Source organism: Chionomys nivalis, chromosome 23 (assembly GCF_950005125.1).
Source record: "Chionomys nivalis chromosome 23, mChiNiv1.1, whole genome shotgun sequence".
NCBI classification, from domain to species: Eukaryota; Metazoa; Chordata; class Mammalia; order Rodentia; family Cricetidae; genus Chionomys; species Chionomys nivalis.
The window spans coordinates 12039981-12058948 of NC_080108.1; the positions used below are offsets into that span (position 1 = coordinate 12039981).

The following is an 18968-nucleotide window of genomic DNA, read 5'->3' on the forward strand; positions in this document are numbered from 1 at the left end:
ATCTGAAAGCCACTTATGAGTACACATTATATTTGTCTTTCTGGGTCTGGGTTACCTCATTCAATATGGTGTTTCCTAGATCCATTCATTTGCATGCAAATTTCAAGATGGCATTATTTTTTTCTGCTGAGTAGTACTCCACTGTGTATATGTACCACATTTTCCTTATACATTCTTCAGTCGAGGGGCATTTAAGTTGTTTCCAGGTTCTGTATATGACGAACAATGCCGCTATGAACATAGCTGAGTACATGTCCTTGTGGTATGGTTGAGCATCCTTTGGGTATATGCCCAAAAGTGGTATTACAGGGACTTGAGGTAGATTGATTCCTAATTTTCTGAGAACTCACCCATACTGATTTCCAAAGTAGCTGTACCAGCTTGCACTCCCACCAGCAATGCAGAAGTGTTCCCTTTACCCCACATCCTCTCCAGCGTAAGTTGTCATCAGTGTTTTTTATCTTGGCCATTCTGACAGGTGTAAGATGGAATCTCAGAGTTGTTTTGATTTGCTTTTCTCTGAGGGCTAAGCATGTTGAACATTTCCTTAAGTGTCTTCCAGTCACTTTAGATTCATGTGTTGAAAGTTCTCTGTTTAGGTCTGTTCCCCATTTTTTTTTATTGGATTATTTCTTTTGATGACCAATTTCTTGAGATTTTTGTATATCTTGGAGATCAGCCCTCTGTCTGATGTAGGGTTGATGAAGATCTTTTCCCATTCTGTAGGCTGCCATTTTATCTTGTTGGTCATGTCCTTTGCTTTACAGAAGTTTCTCAGGTAAACTTTTTCTATTTGATTCAACAGTTACTTACTGAGCAGGTTTTTTTTTTGGGGGGGGGGGGCGTTTAAAAACACTTTCAAAAAGATATATTTCTCCAAAATCTGTATTAATATTTACTGCTAATTTCTGGAGAAGTCAAACTATTCTATATGGATGATAATGCAGGGTACAGGGCCGCCCACAGGTGAACTCCAAGGGGTCTCTGAGGGCTGAAGACATGTCAGTGCGTGTTTACCAATGACAATGAATGAACTACATTGGTGCAGAATCATGGTCACAGAAAATCTATGTATGGATGAGAGTGTCTGTGAAATTTGTACAATTTTGTTGTGACTCCAAATCTGCAGGTTTATTTTTAAATTCATTTTTAAAAAAGAAAGAAGAGGAGAAATCAGAAACCAGTCATTCTCCTCACTGAGGAAGGAATCCAAAGTTAGCATACTGAAGAATTTTTGTTGTTGTTTTTTGGGTTTTTGTTTTGTTTTGTTTTTCTGTGTAGCCCAGGCTGTCCTGGAACTCACAAACACACAATCACCTGTGGACCATTCTTCCCGTGTCAGAGGTTAATGTGAGATGAATTAAGTGATGTTATTGAGAAGCTGCAGGAGCTGCAGGCAACAATCAGGGAGGAAGGAGAAATGCTGAGGTCATCAGGCAATGGCTCAGAAAAGTGCCAACAGGACAGACCGCTGAAAATAAATAACAACTGACCCTCTTGCTGAGAACAAAGGCAGAGAAAAATACTCAGAGGCCAAAATCCAAATTACATCTTTAGCGGCGGAGGTTCGGAAGGCTCAAGAGTCTCTTACTTTCTCTGTAATTTGCTATGGTGTAAACTTCACTTTCAAAATGATCAAGTAGTTACTCATTTAGGAGAAGTTTTCCTCTTAATTTCTCAAAACTTTAGTTTCTATAAAACCCATATTACTAGTTACTATTGTTTTGCCTTTTTGAAATAGGAAACTCTTCTTCGCTCTGTAAGTTCTTATCTCATTCCAGAGACCTGGAGCCATCTGCAGCTTTCCCTTAGAGAACCGTGGACAGAGTACTACTCTCTCTCCCCAACGAGGAATGGCAGCCCTGGCTCTCCTGAAACTCAGAAAGCAGGTCAGCCCTGCACCTGCTGACGGATAGGCCGCTCTTCAGCACCTCCTTTTTCTGTGCACATTTGATTGACAGCTCCCAGTCAAACCTTCAGTATCTGGACTCTGTTCGCTGTGTTTTTGCATCATTATCTTTCATGTGGCAAGTTTCTAGATGGCCTTTTCCTTCCTAAATTTAATAAAGAATATTAAGTTTTTGCCACAACTGTTTAGATGAGGAGGATTTCTAGTTTGAATTTTTTTTTTTTTTACTTTCATCTGTACTTATTTTTTCCTGTTTTTGTTTCTTCGGTGGCTTTGGAACAACTTGGTTCTTTGCACTGAGTATGGATTAATCCGGGTATGAGCTCTGTAAGTCGTCGGCCATGTTAGGTCTTTGGTCACTGGAGATGCTCATGACTAGAGACTACATTAAACTCATAAGCTGAGCAATTATTCTCTGCATTTTTAAGCACATTCAGCAAAACTTCAGCAATCTTTTTGGTTACCAGTCCTGTGTCAGCTGGGCACACCTACTGATGCCACCATTATGCCACCAGCACAGCACACATGGCTTCTTTAAAGTGACATCATTCAGAGGCTTGGTGACATTTGGACATGCATACCCTTGGGGGTGGGTGGCTTCATGGGTGTTCTTAAAGTGAGCATGGAGATCTGAACCTCTTGATTTGCATGATTTTGTAGGGTTTTCTGGGTTAAGAGAATAGCGAACCATCTCTATAGGTCACCTCAGACCACTGACAGAGGAAGTACAGTGTGGTTTTGATTTCTTGTCTCCAGAATTCTAAAATATGCTAATTTGTGTTACCTAAATCAAATTATATTTCCTTTTATATTTTAGAATACAGTCACATAAATGCCCCATCTTAAATTCTAAAAGTGGCGAAGACTCTATCAGCAATACTCCCTGTGAGAACTACGGATCATAAGACATTTGCCCTGCTGCTCAGGCCACCATCCTGAACACTTCCCGAGCCCAGTATTACTGCATGCAGACAGTGTAAAGTCTTCAGATCTTCCTCTGGACACTCTTCGTTCAGTTTTTATTGCATAGCAAGCACAAAATCCTCTCATTCACACTGACCCATCCCCCACTGTCACTCAGCACTTCCATCTGTTCTTTGTCACTATGGATAGAACAGTCAAACACTTAAAATACTGATGTTCCGAACACAGTTTCTCCATACTTGAGTTCTAATTAACTTTCTCTACAGAACAATTTCAAACTAGCTCCCACGAATGCCTTCTGAACGTATTCCGAAATTCTATAACCCCCTGCCTCACTGACTGACAACTGCATTGTGGGACGTGATCAAGACACGTTCTTTGCCCTCTGAGACCCCAATGCATTAACACTCACTGCAGGAAGCTTGGGTTTGGCGCACAGAGACTAGCAAAACTACTAGGAAGGGTGTTTCCACTGTCTCTTCTTCTCTGTTTCTATTCTACAGGCGGTGGTCTCCATGTTGTAACCTAAAATAGCAACTCAAGGTTCCCAAGTATTCTCCCCCAGTGCAGAGTCTCCGGATTAAGTCCCCTGATTAAAAGGTCGCACTTAGGCAGCAGACCTAGGTCCACCCTCTAGCCATACTTACCAGTGTTGCACCATTCAACACAGAACCATCCTCTAACCTCTCTACTGTGCTCATCTCTACCTCTGCCGACACCTGTAGCTGTCAACGTTCCCACCCACTGAGTACAGAAGACAACTGGGAGGAGAAAGTCTGCGTTCTCTCATTTCCAACAGCGTTTTCTCCTCAGTTAACTTAACCCTGCTGAGAACAGGCGTGAGTCCGTCCATCGATCCATCCCACCTTGTCTAGCACAGAGAGTGACGACTAGTAATACCTGAGACTGGAGAAATTACCCTTTTTCTCTCCATTCAGGACTCCACTCCTTCTCCACTCACAGAGAGCTTCCTCCAGTTCGTCTGAGTCAAATGAGGATAAACCATGAAATTATGACAATCACTACTGTGGACGAGCCCTCCACCTTGTGGCTCACCAGCAGAACGCTCACAACTAGTGCACTATCAGGGCTGGGCTTGTAACAGAACGGAGTGAATCACTTTCTTTTCTTTGTATAAGAGTTTGGCTGTAGTTTATGCTGATCTAGAACTCTCTATGCAGCCAGCTCATATTCCCCTCAAACTTGTGATCCTTCTGCCTCACCTTGCAGAAGTGACACATTATAAGTATGAGCCTCCATGCCTAGCTATGGTAAATTCATTAGAAATCATTATAGGCCAATCTTCTTATTTTTCAGAATGAGCCCCCACCAAGCTATGGCACAGGCAGGGAAGAGTTCCTAATCCCCATCCTCTCCTTACACTCAGGCCTACATTTATTTAGGTTTGCCACAGCCTTTCAGGCACAAGGACTAAGGTTAACTATAATCTATAATTTGTTAAAAAGAGCCCCAGCATGCACAAGTCAGGGTTAGGTCTCTAATCTATAGGGAAGATCTAAGAGAAGTACCATGGTTTTAAAAAAATAAACCTAAGGTTGACTTTAATGTTAATATCAACTCTGGCCCTTAGTAGCTGAGCAAAGCTGAACAAATCTTCAGTGCTTCTAAACCTTAGATGACAGGATGGGTTTCAAAGATTATTATGATAATTGAATCAAATAATTCAAATCAAATGCTTACCATATGTACATACTTAATATAGCTTTTTCCCATATTAACCTCTGTTAGCATTGGAATAAGTGTACTTGCTCATCGATGAACAGAAGCTTTATAATCACAAAAGGTTAGGGTAGGAGAACAGACTAAGTAACTCTGGCAAAGGCACAACAAAAACTCAACAAGGGACAGCCTTTTCAACAACAACACGAGAAAAGTCAACTTCAATCCAAGCCACATATGTTACGCAAAGTTACTAACTCAAAATGAACCAGACTTAGATGTAAACACGAACACCACAAGAGACATGAACGTGGAAGAGAGGCTGGTGAGAAAGGGGAATAACGGGGGACAAGAGACGGTAAATATGATAAAAATACAGTATTTACATGAGTGAATAAAAACATTTAAAAAGGAAAGAAATCTTCAGGGTCTTCAGGGAGGCAGTTATTCAACTTGATTCAAAGTATAAAACTCAGAAAGTGGTAAGCTGATTGTGGTAGCATGAATGTAATTGGCCCCAATAATCTCATAAGGTGGTGGCACTGTTAGTGTGGCTTTGTTGGAGTGGGTATGGCCTTGGAGGAAGTGTGTCACTGTGGGGCAGGCTCTGAGTTTCCTATGCTCAGGATACTTCCCAGGGAGTCAGTGGACCTCCTGATCCCTTTTGGTCACGAAGTAGCCTGCACCACATCTGCCTGCATGTTGCCATACTCCCTGCCATGATAATGAACTGAATCCCTGAACTGTAAGCGAGTCACTCCGACTAGATGTTTCCTTTATGAGAGTTGCTGTGGTTATGGTGTCTCTTCAGAGCAATAAAAACCCAAACTAAGACACCAATTCACCTAAATTGAAATCTTTGTTCTGTAAAAGACACAGCCAAGAGGATGCAAAACCAAACCACAGACCAGGAGAAATACTTTCAAGGCACACCTAAGACAAAGGCCCAACACCTACAGTTCACACAGAGCTTTCAAAGCTCAGCTGCAGAAACACTAGACAAAATGGACAGGAAGAGAGATAAGACCACAGAGGTGGAATATCAGCACAGAGAAAGATTGGCCAGTACTGGCTGTCGGGATAAGTGGATTCAAACCACACTTATCAGCACACTTCCCAGAGAAGGACCAGAATGACAACAGTGATGTCAAATCATGAAGCAGGCCACACAGGCACTGCTGCAGGAATGAAGGCGCAGAGGCCCTTCGGAGAGCTGCTTGGTAATTTCTTTACAAACTAAATTTCCTGGCTGGGGATGGAGCTTAGCTGGTAGAGTGCTTGCCTGGCATAGCCACACACTTATAACGGCCCCAAGAGGAAAGCATCCAAATGTTCCTTAGTGGCTGAAGAGATAATCTGGTAAATCTATACTGCTGAATACCACTGGGGAGATAAAAAAGAACCAACTATTACAGGCTGAGCACACCTAATCCAAAATCTAAAATCTAAAACTTTTTAAGTACTAACACAGCACCATAGGCAGAAAATTTCCGAAGACCTTTTACATTCAGCTCCAGTCAAAACTTAAAATGCTGGGCAACGTTACGTCCGACCATGTGCGCATAATGCAAGTGAATACTGGATCCCAGCTTCTGTCCCATCCCCAAGACACTTTGTGTACACGTAAATATTAAAAAAAAAATCTAACTATAAAACACTTCTGGTTCTAAGCATTTCAGAAAAGGATGACTCAAGCTTTAATATGTGCAACAATTTGTATCAGTATCAAGAAAATTATGCCGAAGCCGGGCGGTGGTGGCGCACGCCTTTAATCCCAGCACTCGGGAGGCAGAGGCAGGCGGATCTCTGGGAGTTCGAGGCCAGCCTGGTCTACAAGAGCTAGCTCCGGGAGAGGCACCAAAGCTACAGAGAAACCCTGTCTCGAAAAAATCAAAAAAAAAAAAAAAAAAAAAGAAAATTATGCCGAGTAAAAAGGAAACTTAAAAAAGCTACAAATTATTTGGCTCTACTATAGCATACTGTTTTGATTTAATTTCCCTAACATTCTTAAAATAGCAAATTACAGAAAGGAAGGCCATCAATGGTGTCATTTAGGGTTATGCAGGGCTTGGGGGGAAGCAGATGGAGCTGCATGGGACACAGTGTGGTGTGGAAGCTCCATGAGGATGAAAAGAGGTCTCTAGCTGGCCTGTGTCCATGCTACCGCTCGGTAAGTGACTCTGTCTTACCATTTTCACGGCATAAGCATGGGGCAAGGCAGGAGGACACTGAGCAGAGGGTACAACATAACTCTATTACTTCCCGTGATATGAAGTTATGGCTATACAAGAACAGAGTTAAAACACCAAGAGACAGAGATGCAGAAGGGCTCACCCGAAGCCCCAGCCATCTATTGCACTGGTGAACACCACATTGCCTTGCTCCGGGGAGAAGTACAGCTGAGAGTCATCGGCGTCCTCCAAGCCAGTGCTCCAGTCGTACACTTGATCGCCTTGTTCGGAATGGGTCTTCACCTGGGATTCTGTCTCTCTCTCTGCTCTTTCTTCTAGGACTTTAGAAGTAAAAAGAGTTCCTGTAAGTGCGTTAATCTAGGAGAGATGGCGAAATGGCAAAGTGTCAATCATATGCTTGGGACACGTGTGGATGGGAACACACTGCCTAACGGTGACTAAGGCTAGAGCCAGTGTCAGAGCTTGGGTCACTGCAGCTGACATTACAATCAACAAATAACTTACACACATTAACCTGTTCTTTCAAATTCCAACAAACTGAAGGCTTCTAATAAGGCTTCTGAAGGGCCATCTGTGGGGATTATTTTAGTCCTGGGAGGTTTCACTAAGAACCCATCCCATTCAAATCCCCAGACTTCAATCAACCCTTCTAGTTCCCGTACCAGCTGTCTGCAGTTCCCAGCGCTCTTCATCCCGCTTTCTAGTGTCTAGTCTCAAGTGAGTGATCTTACTTCCTACCTCAGAGTGAAAGATGAAGCCCGCTACTCAGAATCCCGACCAGTCCCCATCTCCTAACTTACGCTCTGCTTACATCTACAAAGGCTGTCGACTCTTCTCTTGCCACTCACTGTGGCGAGCAGGTTTCACAGTGTTTCTGCCAGGCAGGCAACGCCTACAGCTCTTCCTATTGTGCGGGGAGCCAGACTGGGCACCCAGTCCCCCTCCATGCCCTACACTTGTCTTTCCTCCCTTTAGCAAAGAAATGTATCCATGCTGCTCTGCAAGACGCTCCAATTCCTCTGCATGACACAGGCGTCACATTTTTACAATGCAAGGCTTACATTGTTTTTGGTTTTTTTTATCCTTTTATTTCTGCCAGGTCCCATTTTGTATCAATTTGTGTCATGCGCTCTTAAATCTTAAGCTATAGCACACAATCTCCTTGATGGAAACACTGCCCATGCTCTCTCTGGCTTCATGACTGTGCACTTTTGTTTTGTCTCCTGTAAATGCTCTTCCTCTAACCTTCAACTCAGCAAACATTCATGGTTCCTCCATCTCAGTCTCACTGTGAGACTGTCTTCTCCTTTCTCGCTCAGACTGGGTTGAGCATCTGTCTTCTGTGCTCTGAAATCACATGGGGGCACCTGTTTGCTCTCAAATGTCTCAATTGTCTGTCTCCCTCGCTATACTGGGAGTGCTTTGAAAACAGGGACTCTGGTGTGCCCATCCGATACATCCCTATACACTGATATCATCCCTCAGATACCATGGACATTTGGTACTGCATACATCTACACAGATGTTTGCTAAATAAACAAATCAATGCCTAAACAAACTTTCATCTAAAAACAAAAATACCATAAAAATATAACACTTCACTTAAAAAACAAAAACAAAACAAAAAACCAAAAAACAGAAATTTTCAACATGAGAGCCTACCGTCCACGTCTGACACTGATGGGTTCTGGGAAACAAAAGCAACTCCCCAAAGCAGACCAGTGATGTGGGAAGGTCATTTGTCAATCTGTTGTTTCATTGGTTAATCAATAAAGAAAACTGCTTGGTCTGATAGGTCAGAAAATTAGGTAGGCGGAGTAGACAGAACAGAATGCTGGGAAGAAGGGAAGTGAGCCAGACACTATGCCTCTTCTCTCTGGTCAGACATGATGAAGCTCCAGCCCAAGATGGACGTACGCTAGAATCTTCCTGGTAAGACACTACCTCGTGGTGCTACACACATTATTAGAAATGGGTTAGTCAAAATGTGAGAGTTAGCCAGTAAGAGGCTAGAGCTGATGGGCCAAGCAGTGTTTAAATGAATACAATTTGTGTGTTGTTATTTCGGGCATAAGCTAGCCGGGCGGCCGGGAGCTGGCGGCAGGAACGGCAGCCCACAGCTCCCAAGAACAGACCAGTTCTGCCCTCTGCACAGCTGGTGACTCCAACAGATAGGAATCTTAAGTAATAAACTTTCAAATAAATGTATTTCTCCTAATACCCCCTCATATTGCACACTCCTTATAGCCTTTCAGCCCAATTTTAAAGTACTAAAGAATACTATACCTGTTCTAAAATATTCTTGAGGTGAGAGTAGGCCTCTTGGGGGGTGAACTTTAGCTCCACGATCAGGCGATCTAGCTTATTAATCACTAAGACAGGACGGATGTTCTCAAGCCAGGCTTGTCGCAGGACTGCTTGTGTCTGATAAAAACAAAGCAAAAAAACACCTCATGATCTAAGACTAAGGCACATAAGAAAATCTCAATTAATAACACGTTCTCAGGCTGCATTATAACCACCCAGACTAACTACACACACATACATGTTTGCCAGGCGCTCTGCAAGTACACACACACACACACACACACACACACACACACACACACATTCCAAGAATCATAGAGCAAATGCCTAGCACAGCATATAGATAGGTCACAAGTACAACAGTCCCAGAAGGAACCCCCCCTCCCCCGCCCTGCTCCCCACCCTACAGCCTTCCACGTGACCACTATTCTACTATCCTATTCGGTTGTCTTCACATCACCCACCCTGAGAGGCCACTAACACTGCACAAGATAAGGCTGTACTTCTCAAGCTGAGCCCCCTGTGGCCTCAGGGGAACATGCACAGAGGCTGTATAATTAGAGCACATCTTCCTAGAATATTAAACTTCCTCCATTAAAAAAATTAAACCTTTTAATATGTTTTTAAAGCATTAAAACAAAACATATATACTAAGGAAAATTCAAAACTGACTTTAGATTTTGGGTTTCTGTTTGCTTGTTTGTTTTGTAAGATGACATGCAAGTTTAAAAAAACTGTTATGAGAAATGAATTAGCTTTTCTGAATTTTACTTGCCACAGTTACTTGTTGACTCTGGCCTTAGTGGCAAATTCTTGCAACTTTGCTAAGAATAGAAACACTAGATTAAGGATGTAGAAAAACAGTAGAAAAATGTCTGAAGTAGGAAGGATGTGTGCGCACATTCGTGCACATGTTCCGAGACTCCAGCAGAAGATAACTGTCCTGTCTAGGGAGAACTAGCTCCATACCATGCCACCATCAGCCTTCTATGACTTGAAAACTTTTCCCATTGGAGCAGAGCCTCCAGGTCCCTCTCAAACCTAACATTTTCCCACTTTTGCTTTTAGATATCCCAGACACACCTATCAAAGAGTGGTCACTATCTCTTATGACCTCGTTAAGATTCTGGGGATAAACTTCATCAGAGATTGGAACATTGTCAGATGTGAGACATAAAGCCCACTGTCTGCTGATGCCACAGGCAGTCAGCAGGGCCTCCTCCTCTCCACCCTCCTCGGCCAAACAGAAGACCATTCGGTCCATAGGCCTCACCTGCGGACAGACTCCCTCCACAGCGTCCACCACAATGATGCACCCATCACAGATGCGAACCGCTGTTGACACTTCAGAGGAGAAATCCACGTGGCCCGGGGAGTCTATCAGATTTATCAGGTACTCCTCATTACCTGAAATAAAATTTGAAGACACATTTTCAGCTGTGTGGGCAAGCAAGCCTCTTCCTGCAAGCTTGGGAAGATGTTTCTAAGACTAAACAAAGCTCCAGAAGCCAAAGCTTCAGTAGGTCGCTATCCTTCCAACTTTACCACTGCACACATGGAATCAAAGAGCCTCTCCAGCGAACACTAAAGAACTCCATCAAGAGCTTAGTGTATACCTACCACTGCGCTAGAGACGTTTAACACACCCAACACATGTTGGATTATCTATGACATAACTAACTCTACTATTTTATACATTAGTTAGTGGAGATGGAAAGAAACAAATGCTTAAGGGCTCAGAGGTCAAAGCTCTTCAAAGGAGCCTCAGATACCTATTTAAAACAGGAAGTGGTTACCGAATTCAAACTCCTCATATGCTTTCTCAAGGAGCCATATTTGGAACTGTGAGAACAGCAGTGAGACTCAAATCTAAACCGCAGAAAATGGTGAGGAGCAGGTACTACATGCCAGGTGGTGCAGGCTCTACCTCCTTTAGTATCCCCAACAAATGTACACTCAGTGTGGGGACACCTCGACTGTATCTGTCTGGTTTGAGCACTAAATTCACACAGCCCACCAAAGCGCCAGGCACACCAGGACAACTGGTCATCAACACATACAGAGATTTAACGGTGGCACACAAGCCATGTGAATAATAACCGTACTGCAGTTATATAATATAATATAATAACCGCACTTAACCCCCATTACGGCCAGATCTGATACAATTTTAAAGTCAAATCAATTGCTCAAATGCTCTGATGTAAATACTTTACCTTTGCTCCTCCCCTTCACTTTGTGCTCATCAACTGCAACCTTAGAGAATTACTACAAGGCCAAATGGTACAATCTACGGACCACATAAAGACTTTCTCTGGGATATAATCCCAACAACTTAATGTGGGATGACAAGATAAAGTACCACAGCCAGAGCTAACATCTGTGGCTCGCTTATTTGTGCCTGTCATTGTTCTAAGCCCTCCACAGTAGAAGCCCCTTGTCACAGAGCTGGATACAAGAGCACATACAAATACCGATCTCTAGGACATCCAGCTAGAACCTCACTCTGAGCCTCACAGTCAAAACGGCCTAGGCAGCCATGTGGCTTATATCTTGGGCAGTGACCAAGGACAACAGGCATGTGGGCAATGCTGGCCACAAGATGTCCAAAAGTAATCCCAGAAAATCTGTGGTGGAAAGAAGCGAAGCTTCAGGAAGAATTAGTAGGGGCCTAGCCTAGCTCCCAATAGTCTCCCGATCTAAGCGAGTAGACTGGAAATGTAATTACTTGGTTCCTAGGCTTGCTACTGTTTTCTAGAAACTATTGTCCTCCATAAACTCTCTCGATGTCTGAAGTCCAGTTTGAGCATAAGTGAAATAAGAATAGCCATCTCAGCGGGATGCTCTGGGGATAAGCAAAGCCACGCATGAGACATCTAGCTCAGAGTTCAGCAGTCACCAGTTTTGTCTTAATCTTGGCATCAGTTACATGCTTCAGAGAATGAAGAAAAGCCATTGTCACAAGAGGGGAGATAAAATCTGATCTTTCAGTTAAGTGAGGGACAGGAAATCCTTCCCTCCTAGACTAACATGTGGACTGGAGGAAAGGGACGCCTGTGCCACCAAACACTTTCTGGTACTCTCTGGCCTTGGGTAGCCTGGCGGGGAACAGACGGAGTCAGTGCCCTGTGGCTCAGTCTCTGGAGAGTTAAGGCAGAGCCACAGGGCAGAAGCCACTGTGAGTGTGAATCCTGAACCTGCTCACCACACTCACCCAAAGAGAAGACCCTGCACCTGTGCTCCCATCTCCCCAGGCAAAGTAAATCCTGGTACAAGTGACTGCCACTTGGGTGAACCCCAAATGCCCACTTAAAAAAGTTATGAGGTAGCTATATGAAAAGTATCTCTAGTTATTTTTAACTTACATTCAATAAATCATTCCACCCCAACTCAAGGCAGTTTGTATCTCTGTTTCTGTGCAACCTCCAAAGAATCATGTATCTAGAACATTCTAAGATCAAGCTTCCCAAAGCCAGAGTTTAACAAAAACATGTTAGGTCACTCAGTCCCCAGGGTTCTCTATCAGAAAGACAGTGAGGATGTGGATTGCTGAATTTCACGGTATGCAAGTAAAACCTGAATAAAGTAGGCAAGGGCAGCGAGAGCAGATTCGGACTTGGGGCACAACAATTAAAACCAACACTAGAGGAACCCTGAAGTTAAAAAGGCAATAACAGATTACAATCTCTTCAAGTCTATAAAGTAGTATGGTTAGATCTGTGACCCCATTCTCTGAGTCAAGAACAGGAATAGAGCCCTTAAAACATGCGAGGCAGTACTAAACAAAAAAGAGCATACTTGAAATACTAACACTGGGGATTGGCGTGCTTAAAAGTTCCAAAACTAGTTTGATATAAAATGGCCACATTCTGCACAGTGCCTCCCTTGGTTCCAGAAGATTCCACACTGTGAAAGATGAACCACAGGTCACTCCATTAGGGAAATAAGTATTTATTATTTTCTTCAAAATATCAAAATATACAAATTGTATAAAGTGTTCTAACAGTACAAAAATATGTATTTTGAAAAGCACGAATTTTATCATTATGTAGTTTCTGGGAGTATTTACTCTGGCGGTGTAAAATGTATCCTTCCAGAAGCACATACACGTTCATACCTCACAAAAAGACTGCAATTGACTTTTCTGTCTCTTAACATACCATTTTCATATAACTACAAATAACCTATATAATTATAATTCTATATAATTAAGCATTCAAGCAGCATGGATGTAATAATTCATTTAGTTATTCTCTTCTTAACATTTAAGTTACTGGCATGTTTTCACCAATACAAACCTTTTGTGGCCATACAGTTCATGGCTTTTGTTTGTAATTTCTGTCAGAGAATTCCAAGAATGACAAGATAGTACTGATCAGAGCAACAGTGGCAGTGGTCGGAGCAAGCCACAGCTATGTAACTAGGACTCAAGTCCCATATGGCGGCCATGGAGCAGAAGCGGAATCCAGTCAGGAAAAGGAAGGCTGAGGAAGAGGCAGCCAAGTCCTAGCTCCTGACCTTCCTTGTGAAGAAATCAACACAGTCACCTGGTGGAGGGGGGCAGCTGTGAACTGCCAGTTCTTCTGCCCTCACGCCAGCGAGAGGTCCCCATCCGCATCCAGGCCTGGACAGGCTGACTCTGACAACACATCATTTGGAGTAGCCAGAATGAAATGCATGGAACACAAAGCAAAGAAACCGAGGCATCTGATTAATTCAGAAGGAGAAGGGGAGGGGCGTGAAAGATGAAAACCGAGTTTTCTAAAACAAAGATGGGTTTACCTTCTGCATAGTGTAGTGAAATGGCACTGGATTTCATGGTGATCCCTCTGACCTGTTCATCTTCTCTGCTGTCCATATACCTTAACTAGAAAAGCACAACATATTTTGTTACTTTGTTACAGTGATGAAAATGCAACATGAAAATGGAGTTAGCTTTCAATTCAAATATATAAGCTATATCCGGCCCCTGTGGGTTTTGGGGTGGTAGGAGCTGGAGAAGCGAGGTCAGCTGAGGGAATGCACAGACGGACTGAGAGGAGCTGCCACAAATGCATTCACACAGCTTCCTAGGGCACTGCTCAGCTACCTCTCAGCCAGGAAGGATTAAAGGGTTCAAAACATCCACAAAGGCATATGGGGTTCTTTCTGCTCATCACAATGCAGCCTTCTTTCCTAACCTGAGGCACTTGATGAGGCCTAAAAGAAGCAGAAGGTCTCCAGAGAAAGAGGAGATTTTCTCTTTTCCAAAGTAACAAATTTTAAATACATGTGCACGTTCTCCTTTTCACAAAAATGAAACAGTAGAAAATAATTACAGTATCAAAACTTATCCCATAGCTTTCCCAAGGCTTTCCTGCTTACTAGAAAGTCCTACTTAGCAGTACACCAACATTTCTCCCCATTATAAATTCTTAACTTTATATATATTCACATCTTCCAACTGAAACCCTTGAGGATAACACACTAATACAGGATTGCCACACTTTCTCATCCTACAAATTCCTTAGTTTTCAAAAATACTTCCATCTCCACAGCTCTGGAAAAAGGTCATTTTGAATTTCAAGCTTTAAGTCTTATATAAATAAAAGAATTGTATATATAATCACATTTTTGTTCTTCAATATTATTTAGCTGTTCAATGTTGCCCAAGTCAACCATTTGGATGGTCATAGCTATGAGTCACTCATTATTCTAAGATTCTCTTCACAAACCCACACTTACTCATTCATCTCCCAGGGACGGACATATGTGAAGTCACTGTTTTTCAGTGACTAACTGAGCTGTTAAGAAGTTTGCGTTGGTACTGGAGAGATGGCTTAGTGGTTAAGAGCACTGGCTGCTCTTCCAAAGCACCCTGGTTCGATTCTCAGCACATACATGGTGGCTCACCACTGTTCACTAACTCCAGTTTCAGGAGACCTGTGCTGCCTTCTGGTTTCCACCAGCACTGCACATCCACAGGACAAAGACATGCACGCAGCAAAACATCCACATACATAGAGTTAAACAAGTCTAAAAATATTATTTTTAAAAGAAGGTGGGCTCATGTCTCTTAGACATTATCTAGAATAGAGATGTCTGAATCACTAAATTCTCACATCTTCAGTGCTACCAGATGGTCCCCGTGTTTCCCACTAGTTAGACCAGCCCACACTCAACAGTGAAATGCTGTTTCGGTTTCTTCACGATTTCAACAATTTCTAAATCAGATGAGTAATACACAGGATTTCATTCCCAGCTGATGGGACTGATATTAGTGAGCATGCCCCACTGTTGGGCTTCTCTCCTCTGTAGTTTTGACTGTTTCAGGTAGAACTAAAACAATTTGTTCGTGAGGCTGGAGAGATGGCTCAGCGGTTAAGGGCACTGACTACTGTTCCAGAGGACCCAGGTTCAATTCCCAGCACCCACATGGCAGCTCACACCTGTCTGTAACCCCAGTTCCAGGGGATTTGACATCTTCCCATAGACATACATGCAGGCAAAACATCAATGAATATAAAATAAAAAAATTACATTTTTATTAAAAATTATTTGTTCTTCTACCACCATATACACAGTTAAACTAGAGACAGGCATGTTTAATTAAGTATTTAAGCCATTGGGGTTTTCAGTGAAAGATTTTTCCCAAACAAAACAATTTCTTAAATGATCATAGTATTAGGTTTATCGACATGAAGCTGTCTGTTATAATTTATTACTTAAATCTCTACTGCATTTTTTCTTAGTATCATCCATTTCTCATTCTTTACCAGTCTTGCCGATAATGTCAGTTCTACTAATCTTAAGTCATTCATTGAAAAAAATCTCTCTTTATATTTGCTGCACTTCACACATTTCCCAAGCACAGTGAGCCACAGAAAGTGGCATTAGCTGCTCAAAGAGCCAAATGTGCTTCAACAATGAAAACTAAAAATGTAAAAGCAAAATAAGGCTTTAGTCACAGGGATCACAAATTTCTACACTGCTGTAATTTTAATTAGTCCATAGTTTAGGACAAGTTATATCTACAGAAAACGCAGCAAGCATGGCAGCTCTCACAAACCTCCTCCTGACGGCTTTTCTTACTATTTACATCTTCATTACTGTGCGGTGTGCTGCACTCTCGCAAGGGAGGGGTGAGGGAAGTCGCGTTAGAGCCGAGTAGGTATCTTAAGTGTGGCTATCATTTTTACATTTGTTAGTTGTCTCTGGCTTCCCTGGTGTTTTCTACCTCAATTCCTTACACTTCTCCTTCTTTCATCTTACTTTGGGTACTGTCCCTCTACCTCCTCACGCTGGGAGAACATGAGTTCTTCATCACCAAACACAACCTGCTGGCTCCCATACAAATGGCCTCAAATTTCCAATAATCTTCTAAGTCTCCTGGGACTATTTTGCTGACTTGATTTTGTTTCTCTATTTTCCCATCTCATTATTCCTCATCAATTCTGTTGATTACGTACTAGGTCCACTTCAGAGAGAAACATTTCTTTAAGAGTACAAATCTTAAACCCTTTGAACATAAAGCTAGAACAAACTCTCTTTTAAAAATTATATTACTTGTGTGTGTGTGCGTGCGTGTATGCGTGCGTGTGTGTGTGTGTGTTCATGCCCACACACCCTGCACAAAGGTCAGAGGAGAATCTGTAAGAGTATGTTCTCCCTTTCTATCAGGTGGATCCCAAGAATCTCATGCAGGACATCAGGCCCCACAGCAAGCACTTCTGCCTACATAGCCATCTCATTAACCCCTAAAGCAGTGTCTGCAACACGATCCTCCAGTCTTCCTTGGGTTCTTGCATTCCTTGGGCTAATCTTCAAGGTCTTATGCAATCTGACGCATTCTGTTGTTCTCTAAGTATAAGTTCCACTCAAATCAAGCACAACACCCAGAAACTGGTCTTTATTCTATTTTCCAGCACATAAGGGCTTTTCTGCCTTTCTCTCACACCAGCCAACATATCACCTGTGAAATCTTGAGATCATGTAACTGCTGATTTGCCACAAATCACTTCTACCCTTATATAATATGTGATTAATACAATGTAACAAAAAGCAACATACAAGTGAACTTTTCTCAATACCTATTTTATCTTAACTTAATGGGTTGCCAGTTCCTTCGACATGTTTAGATCACTGAAGAACAAAGCAAAGGGATCGTGACATTAGAGATAGCTAATACTCATTAAAGTGCAACAAGTATTTACCAATTCTAACAACATACCTTGCCTGCCAGGCGGCTGGAGATGATTCCATTACTAGATATAAGACAATCAGCAAGGGTAGTTTTTCCTGTTAAAATAACATTAGTTACAATACATTCGTTTAAAGGGGCTAGCATTCTATAGTGCTATATTTTCTACCTGGGGACCTCACCAATTTCACTCGAAAAGCTGTCAGGTTAATTTTAAGCCCAGACATTTTCTTAAATTGAGGCAGACTTTACAGAGAGAAACGTGACTTTGGTGAGGCAAATCACTACGAGACAGACCATCTTCTCCAGTGTTTATACTAGTTACTGTAACTTACCAACCGTCCCGCACAACTGAACACACTGATAAACTTAGGCTCTCGGGACTCAAAGTGACAAGGACAACAACAGCAGTTACCTCAGGAAGGTAAGCTGGGCAGGTGGCCGCCTCAGAGATGTCTATCTAGCTCCTCATAAATCTAACACAACGCCACAAACTTAGCAGATGCTCACGCAGTAGGCAATGAATTAAATATGATTCCTAGGAGATACCCTCTCCCATGACCACAGATGTTTTAATATTTCAAAAACTTTTCCATGATGTAACAAAAATTCAAGTTCAAATTGAAAAGCATTAGGTGAACGAAATCCTATGCAAAAGAATGCTAATCACCAATTAACCCGATTACACAAACGTTTTACAGATGCTTCTCTGACATGACATACACACACAACATCTTGGCAAGCATGACTTTCATCACTTCAATGAAACATAGGGAGACATGTCTCCTTCGTTAGTAAAAAGTCATTTTAAAAGCGTCTCACCATGGTCAACGTGAGCCAAGACACAGATATTCCTGATGTTGGCAGTGTTTTTCTGAAGCTGACTCATCTTATCAACGCCATTGAGCACCATGGTTGCTTACTTCCTGGGACTAAAAAGTACACGCAAATTACAAGTGATACAAAGTTAGGGTCAGGGAAAGACAACCACAACAGCCACAAAAATGGACAAACTGGGAAACAGATGCTGGTGTTTACCAGCCACCTCAGACTTCTCAGCTGAGAACCCAAGGAATGTTTAGCCACATCGAATTCCCTTTGCCCCCGACGGGATACGGCAGTACTGGCCCAAGTTCCACTACAAAGTCCACACACCCTTAAGGTACCTGTGGAGTACGCTGGGAGTTTCCGGATCGGCCGCGGCGCGATGAATCACGCAGCTGGGAGTTGGGTGCAGAGACGCCCAGCTAGGTGACAGCACGCCCTCGGGCACTCTGACCCAAGACGACCACGGGAAAAGTGGACATCTCCCCCTTCCCCACTTTAGCCCCTCCGAAAGTCTGTCGCTCTTGTCAAGCTGGCTGACTTTCACCAGACTAGAGGACCTCGGCCCCGCGACTGCACCGAGTGTCCTTAAAAGTTTCGGATCACGTGCTTAGGGACACAGCAGGTGCGTGACACATCGCCCACCCCACATGCCATAAAAAAAAAAAAAAAGAAAAAGAAAAAAGAAAAGAAAAGGCAAACCGAGGTCTGCAAGCCCTTCCTCCTTTCGGGCTCCGGGAGTCGCTGCCGGCGAGGGTCCCTCCCAGGCTCCGAAGAGGTGCGGCTGCTCGTGCCCTGCTCGCCTAGCCCTACCGACACGACACCCCCTCCCCGGAGGGTCCCCACCACCGTCCGGTCGCCGGCCTCCCTAGCAAGTCGCCACTCACCGGCTCCACGCCGCACTCGACTCACGCTTCTAAGGCTCCAGGAGTAACTCAAGCCGGAAGTCGCC

At 43.0% G+C, this 18968-nt stretch overlaps 1 protein-coding gene across 2 annotated transcripts in view; it reads right to left on the reverse strand.

The window, feature by feature from the left end:
- Positions 1–18968, reverse strand: part of Efl1 (elongation factor like GTPase 1) — a 93229-nt gene extending 74261 nt beyond the window's left edge. Inside the window, exons 1-7 of one of the 2 annotated variants that reach the window (XM_057756561.1) lie at positions 18904–18968; positions 18014–18123; positions 17222–17289; positions 13795–13879; positions 10286–10419; positions 8992–9129; positions 6848–7062 (exon numbers count right to left, since the gene is read on the reverse strand). In XM_057756561.1, the coding sequence (XP_057612544.1) occupies positions 6848–7062; positions 8992–9129; positions 10286–10419; positions 13795–13879; positions 17222–17289; positions 18014–18104 (731 nt within the window). In that variant the 5' untranslated portion in view covers positions 18105–18123; positions 18904–18968. Of the gene's footprint in view, positions 1–6847; positions 7063–8991; positions 9130–10285; positions 10420–13310; positions 13553–13794; positions 13880–17221; positions 17290–18013; positions 18124–18903 lie in introns of those variants that run through there. The other variant, XM_057756562.1, reaches the window with a different exon arrangement.